Source organism: Symphalangus syndactylus, chromosome 12 (genome assembly GCF_028878055.3).
Source record: "Symphalangus syndactylus isolate Jambi chromosome 12, NHGRI_mSymSyn1-v2.1_pri, whole genome shotgun sequence".
NCBI classification, from domain to species: domain Eukaryota; kingdom Metazoa; phylum Chordata; class Mammalia; order Primates; family Hylobatidae; genus Symphalangus; species Symphalangus syndactylus.
The window spans coordinates 46765463-46781219 of NC_072441.2; the positions used below are offsets into that span (position 1 = coordinate 46765463).

The 15757-nt window shown below is 38.0% G+C and overlaps 1 protein-coding gene across 6 annotated transcripts in view; it reads left to right on the forward strand.

The window, feature by feature from the left end:
- MTF2 (metal response element binding transcription factor 2) overlaps positions 1 to 15757 on the forward strand; it is a 59955-nt gene that overhangs the window by 20320 nt on the left and 23878 nt on the right. For 3 of the 6 annotated variants that reach the window (XR_010117473.1, XM_063625498.1, XM_063625499.1), the window contains exons 2-5: positions 10674 to 10872; positions 10989 to 11070; positions 15114 to 15209; positions 15412 to 15512. Coding sequence is in view for 5 of the 6 variants with exons in the window: in XM_063625498.1 (XP_063481568.1) it covers positions 10674 to 10872; positions 10989 to 11070; positions 15114 to 15209; positions 15412 to 15512 (478 nt within the window). In the remaining variant the exon portion in view is untranslated. Of the gene's footprint in view, positions 1 to 10673; positions 10873 to 10988; positions 11075 to 15113; positions 15210 to 15411; positions 15513 to 15757 lie in introns of those variants that run through there. The other 3 variants (XM_063625500.1, XM_063625501.1, XM_063625502.1) reach the window with 3 other exon arrangements.

Genomic DNA, 15757 nt, shown 5'->3' on the forward strand with positions numbered 1-15757 from the left:
GGAAAGCCTGCTGCATCAAAGGAGAGTCTAAGATAAACAGAAAAACAAATGAAAGGATTTACCAAGGGCTGGACAGTATGATTGAAAGAAGACCTTATGCCTAGACACATCATTATGAAATTTTAAGACATTAAGGATAAATGAAGATCCTAGAAACTTTCTGAGGAAAAAATGGTAACCTATAAAGGATTAAAAGTCAGAGTGGCATCGGATTTTTCATTATGAATGCTGAGTGTAGTGGAGGAATATTATCAAACTTCCGAGGGAAGTTTTCAACATTCAATATTTTCAACATTAAATTCTGTATCTGGGAAAGTATTGGTCAATTGTGAGGGTGGGATTGAAATAGGTATACAAGGTTTATACAGTCTTCTGTTGTAAGCCACTGCTCCAGCAAAATAATATGGGATCTAGAAAGCAGAGTGATAAGGGGAACTTCCAAGATGACCAGAGCAAGGCTTAGAGGATAGTCATTCTAGATTGGCACAGGAACATGGAAAGCTTTAGAAGCAGGAGTTACATGTGGAAAAAAGATTTGAAATTATCATTGACAGTTTGAAACAGGAGGCAACAAAGGGATATATTAAGCAATTTTGGGAAAAATGGAAAGTGAATAAGAAAGGATATTTAATAAGGGCATACCACTTATCTTTGCATGACCAATATTTACACGTTGTACAATAAGTAAAACTTACTGATTTAGTGAAAATAGTTCAATAAGATTTGTAGAGGATGGGAGGTAGCAAATAGGAGTTGGCATAAGATGTGAATTATCAACTTCAATAGCAAGAAGTCAGATTTGAAGTTGATCAATTTAAAAAGAGAAGTATAAACACATTATTTGTAAATATGAGGGTACCTTCAGAAGGCATAGCTGAAAGAGTTAAAAAAAAAAAAAACCCACTTGCCTCTGAGAGTAAGACTGGAATATTAGAAGTGGTGGAGTGAGGAACTATTGATTTTCACCTTAATTTTTTTCTAAACTATTTTTCTAAAAAACCACATATGTGGCATTCTGGTTTTTTTTGTTTTTTTGTTTTTTTTTCTGAGACAGAGTCTGGCTCTGTCGCCCAGGCTGGAGTGCAGTGGCATGGGAGGCTCACTGCAAGCTCCGCCTTCCAGGTTCACGCCATTCTCCTGCCTCAGCCTTCTGAGTAGCTGGGACTACAGGCGCCTGCCACCACGCCTGGCTAATTTTTTTGTATTTTTAGTAGAGACGGGGTTTCACTGTGTGTTAGCCAAGATGGTCTCGATCTCCTGACCTCGTGATCTGCCCGCCTCGGCCTGCCAGATTGCTGGGATTACAGTCGTGAGCCACCGCCCTCAGCTTTGTATTGTTTCTAAAACTAAGAAGTAGAGTAGAGCTGGCCTTTAAGCTGCTTGCTTTATGCTTTCTGTCCTTTAGGTTCAACCCTGGTTCTCTTTGACTTTCTACTTTCAGGGAAACCTCAACCAGAAAGAAGGCAATGAATCTCCGGCTTCATTTTACATACCTGTCTCAAGAGATAAAAGAGAATTCCTTCTTCATAGCTTTAATGCAGTGCCAAGCTTAAGCAGATTACCTGTTGCTTCCTTTATACCTGGGCCTTACTTTGGCCCTGTTTGGCCTCATGAATTTGACTTTATCTGTATGAAAGTTTTCACCAAAAATAGCATTTTTCTTAGGTTATATTATATCCTTCACATGCGATTAACCACATATTTGCTACTTTTCCCAGGGAAGGGAAGAAATTGTGGGCATGGGAAAGATGGCAACTAAGAATTGAGATAGTTCTTTATTTAGTTCACTAGGAGAACAAATTGAGGAATGGATTGGGAAGAATTAATCCATTTTCCCTAAGCCACACTACTTCTGAATTAAACATCCAGTTTTCAAGTTCTTGAATCAGGGTCTTATTTATTCTGGGGTAGTAAACCAAGAAAGAGTTACTGGCTTGAACACTTGGTCTCAAGGGAAGAAACTTATTTGTCCAGGCAATCTCTTTCAAGATGTATATCACTAGCAGTGATACAGTGGTAGTGACTATGAGCCCTCTCTCCCAATCTTTTTATTGAGTTAAAATACATGTAACAAAATTTACTATCTTAACCTTTTTTTTTTAAGGAGATAAGGTCTCACTCTATTTCCCAGGCTGGAGCACAGTGGTGTGATTCCAGCTCACTGCAGTCTTGAACTCCTGAGCTCAAGTGATCCTGCAGCTATGTGCCATCACGCCTGGCAAATTTTTAAAAAATTTTCTGTAGGAATGTGGTCTTGCCATGTTGCTCAGGCTGGTTTTTTTTTTTTTTTTTTGTTTGTTTGTTTGTTTGTTTGTTTTTTTGTTTTTTTTTTTGGAGACAGGGTCTCTCTGTTACTCAGGCTGGAATGCTGTGGTGCAGTCACGGCTCACTGTAGCCTCGACTTCTCAGGCTCACGCAATTCTCCCATCTCAGCTTCCTAAGTAGCTGGGACTATAGGCACATCCCACTACGTCTGGCTGATTTCAAAGAAATTTTTTGTAGAGCCTGGATCTTGTGTTGCTTAGGCTGGTCTTGAACTCCTGGCCTTAAGCAGTCCTCCCGCCTTGGCCTCCCAAAGAGCTGAAGTTACAGGTGTGAGCCACAATGCCTGGCCCATCTTAACCAATTTTTAGTGTACAGTTCAGTGATATTAAATACATTGAGCCATCTCCATAACACTTTTTACCTTATTAAACTGAAACTATATGCCTGTTATATAATAACTACCTCTTTCTCCCTCCCCTCAATCCCTGGCTGCTTAAACAGGAGAGGCAGTTTGAATCTGAGATGAGGTGAGATGAGGGATATAGCTTTGTAGCTACTGACCAGAGTCAACTGAGTACCCAAAAGAAGCACTGATCCCCCAACCAAAAAGTCTGTTTCTCATGGCACTTTAGTATATGAACTCAGAAAAATGTTTGCAATATGTATAAGAAAGGGTTATAACATATAAGATGCTCTTGAAAATTATTATGACAATGATTAACATTTCATTTAAAAATGGGCAAAGAACATCAACTGCAGTTTCCAGAAGACTTAGAAATTGTTAATAGGCCGGGCGTGGTGGCTTATGCTTATAATCCCAGCACTTTGGGAGGCCAAAGTGGAGGGATTACTTGAGCTCAGGAGTTTGAGACCTGCTCCCATTCCTACTAAAAATTATTAAAAAAAAAAATCAGGTGGGCATGGTGGCATGGTGTGTGCCTGTAGTCCCAGCTGCTTGGGAGGCTGGAGTGGGAGGATCCCTTGAGCCCGGGAGACTGAGGCTGCAGTGACCCATGACTGCACCACTGCACTTCAGCCTGGATGACAGAGACTCTGTCTCAAAAAAAAAAAGTTGTTAACAAACCTATGAGAAACATGCTTTTTTTACTACTACTAATAGAGTTGTAGATAGAAATAAAGTGTGTGTTGTCAAAGAGCAAAAGACTGATAATTCTTCCTGTTGGTGAAGGTGTGGTGAGAGTGTGAGTTGGTACTTTTTGGGAGAATAATTTGATAATACCTATGATATTTAAAAATACACATATGAGGATGGGGGGGATATGGGTATATAAATGAAATAATTTTAGCCATGAAATTTTATGGGCCAGGTGCAGTGGCTCACGCCTGTAATCCCAGCACTTTGGGAGGCTGAGGCGGGCAAATCACGAGGTCAGGAGTTCAAGACCAGCCTGGCCAACATAGTGAAACCCTATCTTTGCAAAAATACAAAAAAAATTAGCCAGGCATGGTGGTGGGCGCCTGTAGTCTCAGCTACTTGGGAGGCTGAGGCAAGAGAATTGCTTGAACCCAGGAGGCAGAGGTTGCAGTGAGCCGCGATCACACCACTGCACTTCAGCCTGGGCGACACAGTGAGACTGTCTCAAAAAAAAGAAATTTTAACTGAAACTGGGTGTCACTTGATGGTTCATTATACTTGTTTTGTCTACGTTTGTAATTTTCTATTATAAAAAGGCAAAATATACGTAGTATATTATTATATATATAGTAATTCTCTTTATTATTTATCCTATGTAGTAGTTGGGAATGTAGAAGAATGAGGTTTATGTTACTGCTTATGTTAAAACATTGGAAACATCCTAAATCTTCCTCCATTGGGTAATGGATGGAAAGCAGTTTAGCAGCTGATGAAAAGATTATTTTATGTGCTTTTATTTTATATTTACATAACAGATGGAAATTACATTGTTCAAGATACATTGTTATGTGAGAAAATATATAGAACAATATATATAATGTCCTATATTTTATTAAAAACATTTATATGAATTATAAATGTGTAGTACAAATAAGAAAAATCAGGAGATTAACTTTCTTTTGTGGGAGGAGATTGCGTGGAGAATTTTCACGTTTAACTATATGTTTCTATATTTATTCTAACATCAGCATGTTTACCTTTGTAATCAGAAAGGAAATAGTAAATTCTAAAATTAGAAAAACTAATTTGGCTTCTAATAAAGGTCACATTCTAGCAAAGAGGGAAGTAATCAGTGACAATAATGGGGTGGGGGAAACTGCATAGATGAAAACTCTTAGGGGAGGAAAATGTGCAATGATGTTTATCCTACTTATGTTTGAGTTGTGACTTTATGGGTAATTTACTCTTTTCTTGCTTTGTTTTCTGTAAGATTTTTTTGGGCAGAGAAATTTTAAAAGAAGATACTGCTTTTACAAGTTATTTATGTATGTATTTTTTGGTTTTTGTTACAGGTTGTCTAGGCTGGAGTGCAGTGGTGAAATTATGGCTCACTGAAGCCTCTACCTCCTGGGCTCAAGTGATCCTCCCACCTCAGCCTCCTGAGTAGCTGGGACCACAGGCGTATGCCACTACACCCAGTTAATTTTTTTTTTTTTTTTTGTAGAGACAAGGTCTCACTGTGTTGCCCAGGCTGGTCTCAAATTCCTAGGCTCAAGTGATCCTCCTGCCTCAGCCTCCCAAAGTGCTAGGATTACAGGTGTGAGCCACCATGCCTGGCACAAATGATCTCTCTATTAATGCAGTTTGATACAGGATTTATGTTTATGTGGGTAAAAGGTTGATGTGTATTTGTCTTAAATGTGAATGAAAGTAGAGTCTATAGAGTCTATTTTTTACTTAAAGCAAAACAGATGATTTATGCTTAGAGACATTAGATTAAAAATGTACCCCGGGCGCTGTGGCTCAGGCCTGTAATCCCAGCACTTTGGGAGGCCGAGGCAGGTGGATCACAAGGTCAGGAGATCGAGACCATTCTGGCCAACATGGTGAAACCCTGTCTCTACTAAAAATACAAAAATTAGCTGGGCATGGTGGCATGCACCTGTAATCCCAGCTACCCGGGAGGCTGAGGCACAAGAATCGCTTGAACCCAGGAGGCGGAAGTTGCAGTGAGCTGGGATCATGCCACTGCACTCCAGCCTGGCGACAGAGCGAGACTCCATCTCAAAAAAAAAAAAAAAAGTAGATAAAGATGAAAAGTTAAACTCCTTAAATATTGGTTAGATAAAAAATTTAACTCCTTAAATATAGACGTTTCTTGACTTTATAAATTCTGCATAATCTTTCTGCCGTTTATGTATTATGCCCTATGCAGAGATTGAGGATACAAGTGTGAATAAGAGACAGACATTCCCTGTTTGGGGGTAAGTTAGTGGGTTATATTGAAGTGGGCCGAACACTGAAAAGGAGAGGAGACTATAGGAGTGGAGACATTAAGTGTGTATAACTTTACCCCGGAGGTTTGCTTGCGAATGGGAGGAAAGAGTAGGAAGTGGTGGGAAGGGAGCACAAAGAATCAAGAGAATTTAGTTATTCTACCTTCCACCCCTAAGATCCTTGCAAGTTTTTAAGCATAGTTGAGTGCTAATTGGAGGGTGCTCAGAGAGATTTATTGAATGCTGGCTCTGGTTGGTATCCTATAATAAACTTCATCAAGTTATAATCTGTCTTGCAGTTGCAGTTTCCTCATGTAAAAAGGGATCTGTAAAATCTCATCTGCAAAAATATCTCTAAAGCAGTGCTCTGAGTATTAAATTACCTCTATATATCTACTGCCTGGCACAGTATGTGGCTCATAATAGGGACCCAAAAATGATTTGTGACCGAATATGTTGAATGTTGTGTGTGTGTTTTTTTTTTTTTTTTTTTGAGGCCAGAGTCTTGCTCTTTTCGCCCAGGCTAGAGTGCAATGGTGCGGTCTCGGCTCACTGCAACCTCCGCCTCCTGGGTTCAAGCAATTCTCCTGCCTCAGCCTCCTGAGTAGCTGGGATTACAGGTGCCGGCCACCACGTCTGGCTAATTTTTGTATTTTTAGTAGAGACGTGGTTTTGCCATGTTGACCAGGCTGGTCTCAAACTCCTGACCTCGTGATCTGCCCGCCCCGGCCTCCCAAAGTGCTGGAATTACAGGCATAAGCCACCATGCCCGGCCATGAATATGTTGAATGTTTAATGTAGGATTAGGCACTTGGTAATCTCAGTAATTTTTTCCTGGAGGTTTGGCTGTGAATGGAAGGGTAAAAATGAGAAGGTGGTGGGAAGGGGGCATAAGGAATCAAGGGTAACTATAATTAGGTTAGGTCTCATGTGAGACACAGCACACCAGAAATATTAGAAGCAGGGCATAAACACTAGGAGATGGAAAAATAAAAAAAGTTTGATACCTTATGACCTAAGGATGTGCTATGCAGCAGGAGTAGTACAGTGGAGAGTAAGACAGAGAGAGACCTTGCCATCCTGAAAGAAGGGGATAATTTATTGAAATAATAGCAAAGCATATGAAACTGGGAATGTTTGCAATTTTTATTTTTGTACAGTTTCTACTTTGGAATTCTAGGTCTTAACACAGACCTGCCATGGCATTCTACTGAGGTCATTTTTCACCCATGATTAATTATTGTTCAGGCTTTGGCTATTTTTTTTTTTTAACTGAAGGGATACAAAATCCCTCAAGTGAACACTGAACTTAAAGCCTTTTTTTTTTTTTTTGAGACAGTTTTACTTTTGTTGCTCAGGCTGGAGTGCAATGGTGCGATCTCAGCTCACTGCAACCTCCACCTCCTGGGTTCAAGACATTTTCCTGCCTCAGCCTGCCAGGTAGCTGGGATTACAGGCATGAGCCACCACACCAGGCTAATTTTGTAGTTTTAGTAGAGATGGGATTTCTCCATGTTGGTCAGGCTGGTCTCTAACTCCCGACCTCAGGTGGTCTGCCCACCTCGGCCTCCCAAAGTGTTGGGATTACAGGTGTGAGCCACTGCACCCTGTCCCTTAAAGCTTTTTTCAAAGTTGATTGCTAACAGAGTTATTCCGATACTGTGAAGCCATTAAATTGTTTCAAAGTCTGGAGAAAGAGGATTCTTACCCTCTCCTTGAGCATCCCTGATGATAATTCATTGTGATTCTTCCTGCATTTTTACTTCTGTTCTCTTGCACTGATCTTGTCAAACATTTAAACTTTTTAACCCCTCTAGTTATACTACCAAAAGTGCCTTCTCCTCACAGCTGACTATGGCACAGGAAAACAATGTTAGATAAAATTGCTTTGTGTCTTAGCATGAATCAAGGCAGCGGCATCAAACTGTACTTGTATTCTTCATTGTGTACTAACGGTAAAAAATATAAACACACACACACACGTACCCCCAAACCTTATTTCACTTAAGAATGTTTTTTGTTTGTTTGTTTGTTTTTGAGATGTCTTGCTCTGTTGCCTAGGCTGGAGTGCAGTGGTGTGATCTTGGCTTACTGCAATGTCTGCCTCCCAGGTTCAAGCGGTTCTCCTGCCTCAGCCTCCCGAGTAGCTGGGATTACAGGCACGCGCCACCATGCCTGGCTAATTTTGTATTTTTAGTAGGGATGGGGGGTTTTGCTATGTTGGCCAGGCTTGTCTTGAACTCCTGGCCTCAAATGATCCACCTGCCTCGGCCTTCCAAAAGGCTGGAATTATAGGCGTGAGCCACCGTGCTGGCCAGGTTTTTAATATGTGTGATAAAATAGAAATGGCATAAGGCACTTGTGCCATTGTTTGAGTTGCCAGCTGAACTAGCAGCTTTTTCATGGAACACCATTTGTACTTGAAACAGCCACTGAGTTCTGTATAAGGCAGATATTTTCTTGAAGTGACAATCTACGTTTTATATTTACCTTAATTACCATATTTTGGGTTTTTTTTGTTTGTTCCTGTGAATTCAAGTTAGCGACTTGTGTCCATCCTTCCTTCCATTTTTCTCTTTTCTTTTCTTCTTTTCTTTTGACAGGTTTTCTCTCTGTTGCTCAGGCTGGAGTGCAGTGGCACCATCACAGCTCACTGCAGTCTCAACCTCCTGGCCTCATATAGTCCTCCCACCCCAGACTCCTGAGTAGCTGAGACCACAGGCACATGCCACAATGCCCAGCTAATTTTTATTTTTTAATTTTTTTAGAGACATTCTCCCTTTGTTGCCCAGGCTGCTCTTGAACTCAGGGTCCTCCTGCCTCAGCCTCCCAAAGTGCTGGGATTACAGGCATGAGCCATGCTGCACCTGGCCTGTGTCATTTCTTTGAAACAGTTGTAACAGTTTTGCTCCTATATACTTCCTTTGTGCTATTATTGCCAAATATATTACATTTCTATATATTATGGGTCTAACAATACAATTATGTACATATTGTTTTGTATACTTGCTTTGGAGGGAATATGCATTTATGCTGTCTTTTATAATTTGTTGGTGTTCTTTGTGTGTGTGTGTGTGTGTGTGTGTGTGTATGTACATGTATTTGAATTTCCTTCTGGGTTTACTTGCTTTCAATCATAGTAGTATTCATTGTAAGATGTCTCTGCTAATAACAAATTCAGTTTTTGTTTATCTGGGAGTTTGTATTTCACCTTCATTTTTGAAAGACAGTTTTGCTGGATATAAGATTCCCTGGTGACAGCACCCATTCCCTGCAGCCTGCTTACTTTGAATATGTCATCTCACTGCCTTCTGGCTTTTATTGTTTCTGATGAGAAGTCAACTGTTAATCTTATTGGGGTTTCCTTGTACATGATATATTGTGTTTGTCTTGTTGCTTTCAAGATTTTTTTTTTTTTTTTTTTTGCCTTTCAGCATTTTTACTATGATGTGGCTGGGTGTAGATCTCTTTGCATTTATCCTACTTGGAATTTGTTGAGCTGCTTCGATGTGTAGATAATGTTTTTCAGCAAATTTGGGAAGGTACCAGTTATTTCTTTGGATATCTTTAAAATGTATTTCTTTCAAACTGTACCCATTAAACAGTAACTCCCTACTCCCCATTCTTCCTAGCCATTGGCCACCATTCTGTTTTCCATCTCTATGACTTTGAGCGTCTAGGTACCTCATATAAGTGGAATAGTTATCCATTTTGTCTGGCTTATTTCACTTAGCATAATATCTTCAAGGTTCATGCGTGTTTTAGCATGTGACAGGGTTTCCCAGAATTTCTGTATTTTTAGGTATTGAAATTAGATATTCCTAATACTTAGGAACTTTTTGAAACTTTTTTCTTTAATTTCCGTGCTCATTTTATTTTTACTAAACTTTTATGCTATTTTTAGAATTATTGTCTATCTAGTTTTACATGTCACTGTATGTTTAATTAGTGAAAAATCTAATTTGGAAAAGTGAAACCAAACACTGCTTTGTTACCTTTAAGAAAGCTGATGGTGGTATGCTTTGCTGTTTATGGAATGTCTAATACATAAGTTATAATGTAATTTTACAGTATTTAATATATATTTTTTTCCTTTAAGTACTCTTATAGTGTACTTTCCTTTTTTCTTTTTTTTGTTTTTTTTTTTTGTTTTTTTGAGACAGAGTCTTGCTCTGTTGCCCAGGCTGGAGTGCAGTGGCATGATCTCAACTCACTGCAACCTCCGCCTCCTGGGTTCAAATGATTCTCCTGCCTCAGCCTCCCCAGTAGCTGGGATCACAGGTGTATACCACCATGCCCGGCTAATTTTTGTATTTTGTAGTAGACACAGGGTTTCACCATGTTGGCCAGGCTGGTCTTGAACTCCTGGCCTCAGGTGATCCACCTGCCTCGGCCTCCCAAAGTGCTGGGATTACAGGCATGAGCCACCGCACCCGGCCTTATAGTGTACTATTTGTCTATAATTTAATGAAATTGCTGGTTCTCAATTTTTTTTTTTTAAACTCTCAATCTGCATATTTGCTCAATTCAGTAGTGATTCCCTGTAAGGAGAAGGTCATGACTGCCCTTCCTTTGAGTGTTAAGAGTATGAATAACACCAGCTGTCCCTTGAAGTCACTGGTTAATGTGTTTTAACTGCATGTGGCATAATCAAGAGATTAAAATGTAATTCACTTTTATTCTTTACCTAAACCCAGTCATGAGATTCAAGACATTATTTGCTCATGACCATGGCCTGCGTACCTCAACATAAAGCTGTTATTTTGATGACAGCTGCCTTGAATGTGTTATCTTGGAGTGTTTGCTGAGTCTTAGCCTCAGTTAGAGTAGGCAGTGAATGGATATTGAGAATTGTTACCATTTTGTTTTAAACTGCTTTGTTTGGAGAGTATTTATGATTTGAGGTACTTTTTATATTTTTGCCTTAAGGTTTTTAACAAATTAAAAACTTTGATTAACATATAAAATATCCCACTGGTATAAAATAAGCTCTACAAGTAAGTCGTCTTACGTATGGTCTTTTGTTCTCTAAACAGAGACTCTACAGGGGCAGGTAATTCACTGGTCCACAAGCGGTCTCCTTTACGTCGAAACCAAAAGACCCCAACATCCTTGACCAAGCTGTCTTTACAGGATGGACATAAAGCCAAAAAGCCAGCATGTAAATTTGAAGAGGGTCAGGATGTCCTAGCTAGATGGTCAGATGGCTTGTTTTATCTTGGCACTATCAAAAAGGCAAGTTACTTTAATGTATCTTTTGCTGTTTTTGCAGTAAGCATTTAATAATCTTAAATTTAACTTCATGTTTTTAATTTTAAGAGATCACCGTTAAGTATTTCTCTGTATTGCAGATAAACATATTGAAACAGAGCTGCTTCATCATATTTGAAGACAGTTCTAAATCCTGGGTTCTCTGGAAGGACATTCAAACAGGCAGGTGCTACTATTTGTCTTGAACATGATTTAAATTAAAATTTGATTTTCTTCAACTTGTCATATTATGATGTTGTCTGTTGAATATAATGTATTTAGATAACTCAGTATTACTTCCAAGGAGAGGTTAAAAAATCAGCATAGTCTTTATTATAGACCATAAGAAGAAGAAGAATACTCTAGAGGACAGATGCATCGCTAATTTATACCCGTAAGCTATATTAAGACCTTTCTAAGAACTTTGAAGAAAAATCTTTGGTAACTAATCTCAGTAACGGTTTGGGATTCAATTCAGCTGTTACTTGCTTATATTTGTAGAAAGCAAGTGTTTATTGGGAGCATACTATTTGTCAGATGATTTGGGAAGTTAGGACATATAAAACTGATTTAGAATAATAGAAATATTTGTTAATAAGAATGGTTTAAAATTACCACTTAGTTATGGGTTTTTATGTTGAAATGGGAAAATGAGGCTATATTTGTGTGCCAATAAAAATAAATAAAAGTATGTCTTGGTTTGGCTATAGGTATGCTTCTTGTGATGATTTCTATTATTAGAAACTATGATTGTTTCATGCTTTTAGCATCTGCTAAATATAGATATTTCACCAGGTACCTCTTTCATGCAAAGTACTTTTAAAAATTACCAGTCTTTACTAAAAACCTGAGTATTTTAGCTGTCTTTAAAGGCCTACTTTTGGTTTTCCTTTTGCTGGGTTAATAGGCCTACACTAAGACCTGTGTTTTGTGTATTCTCATAGAAAAGAGATAAATTTTCTCCCTAAAGGGTAGACACCTTGCCAAAGTATTTAACGATTGGGTTTTATATTTGAATACCAAGTTCAATTTTATGGTAGGTTTCTGCCATGTTTTAGTTCTTGACTTTACTCTTAATGTTTCTTAAGAATAAAAAAAGTTTTGGTAAAGGAGTTGGAATGTTCTAATTACCATCTGTATAGTTGGTACTCAGGGCTTAGGTGGGGAACCAAGTAGCTTTTACTCTGGTAAAATGTTTTTCTAGAGAAACTTTTTATGGTTCCTGGACTGATAAGTTTAAAGGACTAAAATTATGTTTTGAATCTGAAATTGAGGAGCCAGAGAAAAGTGTGACTCATAAGATTTAAAGGGATAGGAGATTTCCAACACTACTAATATTGAGCAGATCTTACTACCCTGCACACAAAATTATTCTTTTTTCCTTATTTTGTAAACATAGGTCTCTCTGTAATAGCAGTGAAACATGTTATGCTGCTTTTTACTCCCCTTCCATTAGCTATGTGTTTCTTTCAGCTTTTAAAGATCTTCTGGAGTTTCCTGTGGATTTAATATAATAGGTCTGTCTGTCCTTTTGTCCACTTCCTCCTTTCTACTTCTCCTTCTTTGCTTTTAAAAGTGGTAGAAAAGAAGAAACCAATGTTACATAGAGATAGAAAGTTGTTGTGTGAGAGGTCCTTTCCTGTTCTATAAGTGCTGCACTCAGTATGTCAGTTTAATGTTCTGTGGTTGTTCTGTCTTCACTGGTTCCTTTTGCTGTTCCTGGAATTACAAAGGATTGCTCCTGGTCATTTAACTCTTCTTAGCACCCCGATAGTAGCACCTATGAAACTTATAGTTGCTATAAAAATGAATAAATGAATCTGAAACCTGCATTATAGCATATTTCAGTGAGGAGTGGGTTTAGTAGTTTTCTAAGAAACCTGCCAATAATGTATATCAAAACTTAATAAATTATATTTGTCTAACGAGTTTCTTTTAAAAATTTTACGTAAAGCAAAATATTAGTAGTCAACAGGGTGAAATATATCATGTTACAACTATTACATAAATGTAAGAGGGTTATAAATCTTAGCATCTAATGCTGTTTTGGTTTCTATGAAATGATATACTCTTGCATTGCTGGTGGCAGTGTAAATTTCTATTTCGGTGGTTTTGCATTTGCATTAAATGCAAAAGTTTATAATTATCTAATAGACTCATCTCTAGCAGTTTATTCATAAGAAATAATTCAAAAAATACTAGGTGAAAAATGTTTCCTGAAGTTTATTTTAACAACAACAAAAAATTTGGTATTTCTAAGATGAAATGGCCAAGGCTTTCTAGTCAATTGGATTTAGAGTAAGGGAGTCTATAGAAGATTACTAAGCTATATAGGAAGGTTCTTGTAAACTTGATGGTAGAAAATATATATGTATGTTTGATTTCACTAGTAAAAGTTAATTCCCAGCTTTCTCAGGATTGTTTCTTGGGTCACTACCCCCTTTTCTGAGGAATTGCCTTCCCTGTCATTAGTCCAGGTAGTTACAGTGAGAGTCAGGTCAGGCACCTACTCTAGGGGAGCTGTCGTTCCATTTCCAGGGAATTGGTAAATTTTCACAGAGAGTTCCCAGGCTTAATCTGGTTACTGTCCTGATCGGAATCATAAACCCAGAAGCTATGGAAGACCACCTTCAATGAAGTGTACCAAGAAGCAAACAGCTGGGCGCAGTGCCTTATATCTGTAATCCCAGTGCTTTGGGAGGCTCAGGCAGGAGGATTGCTTGAGCCCAGGAATTTGAGACCAGCTTGGGCAACACAGGGAGATCCTGTCGCTACAAAAAAAAAAAAAAAAAAAATTAGGCATTGGAAGACTCGCCTGTGGTTCCAGTTACTTGGGAGGCTGAGGTGGGAGCATTGCTTGGGCTTGGGAAGTCAAGGCTGCAGTAAGCTGTGGCTGTGCCACTGCACTCCAGCCTGGATGACACAGCAAGACCCTATCTGAGGGGAAAAATAAAAGGAAGCAAACAAAGCAGAAGAGAGTGGATGAGAGACCAGAACAAACAAATAAATAGCAGAAATACAAAAGACAGATTCCCCCCCCTCCAAAAAAAGAAAAACAGTTGGCAACCTGTATGTCCGAGAGTAGAGTAATAATGAAGTAAATTGGGTTATTTCCACTAGATGTAATACTATGCAGCTATTAGAAGTTACAATTTTGAAAACTAGCTGTGTGAAAAATGCTTTTGATAGAAGAAATATTACATAGTATTGGTGAACCATCTCGTAGTGGAGAGAACATGGATTTTGGCACATCTGGGTTTGAATCCTAGTCTTGATGTTTTCTCCGAGTCTTTGGGTTAGTTACTTTGTCTGAGCCTCAGTTCTTCTCTATGAATAGTATATTTATAAGTTAGTTGTAGAATTAAACAAAATATATTAAGATCCTACACAGTGCTTGGCCCATAGCACAAAACTGTAAGTTTTTATTGTTATGTACATAAAGTGTGTGTATTGTGAATTTGACTCTGTTGAGACAGACAAGATGAGAATACTGGAAATGATAATGTGTTAGGGTGGTAAATTGTATTATAAATTTTGTGTGTTTTTTTTTTAAGAATAAAAGTGTCTAAGGAAGAAATGTTTCACTTGTTCTGCTAAAAAAAATTAATAATTGTAGGACCCCCAAACTTTGTTGAAATGGTTTTTGTTAGGGTACATTATTGGATACCATATTTTTAGATTTCAGAAGCTGGAGATTAAATAATTGGTGTTCAACCTGTTTAATAAATTAGTAAGTAAAAGGAAATGCTCTGAATTCAAAGAGAAGAAGGTAGTTTACTTATCTTCCTTGCTTTTTTTCTTTAATTTCATGATATTAGTGGTGTAGGATAAGTGAATGTATGTACATGAATAGATAAGTATTCTATAAAGTAGCTCTAGTGTTCACAAACCTCCTCTACCTGCTGTCGCCCATCCCTCATCTCCACCTTCACCTTTAAGAGTGGGAATATGAGAAATAAGTAATAAGGGAAGATGCTTAAGAGCAATTTAAATTATGCCTTCTGCCAAAAAGCAGATTAAATTATGAAAGTAGACAGGCATGTTAAGTTAAAGGTAGAAAGAACACAGAGAGCAGAGAGATACCATTTTGTGTACTTTGTCTTGTGAAGCATTATGATGTACTTAGCAAACATTGTGCATATGTACTGCCCACTGAGTCATAAAAGTGGTTTTGTTTTATGGAATTTTTTATGACTCTCTTTTTTAATGTGTTTTAAATATTTTAGGAGCCACTGGAAGTGGGGAAATGGTCTGTACAATATGTCAAGAAGAGTATTCAGAAGCTCCCAATGAAATGGTTATATGTGACAAGTGTGGCCAAGGTAACATTGATTTCTTTTAATCTTGTTGCATACTGAATGCCTGTGTTGAAGATTAATGACTAAAAACACTTTACATTGATAATTTGAAATTATCCTGTTTATTAATTATATTAATGTAGGAAATAATGCTAAAAGGCATTCTTGAAATCGTGTTGAAAGTATTAATGAAACAATTTGCTTTATGCTTTTTTTTGATATTAAGGATATCATCAGTTGTGTCACACACCTCATATTGATTCCAGTGTGATTGATTCAGATGAAAAATGGCTCTGTCGGCAGTGTGTTTTTGCAACAACAACAAAGGTATATTTTAAGTGTTTTGGGCCAAGGCCCTGATGGAATTTGTGAGACATTATCAACATAGTGATTGTGTACACTGAAAGTTTATTTGAATGAAATGAGCAATGAATGCTGGGTAGAAAGAGGTGCTTTTATTTGACTAATGATGCTTAAGTGACTTTTTAATGATGCTTTCACTTTATTTGATGATAGTGATATGGGAATTGGTGCAGTAATTTGAAAGAAGAAAAGAAAAATAGAGATTATTA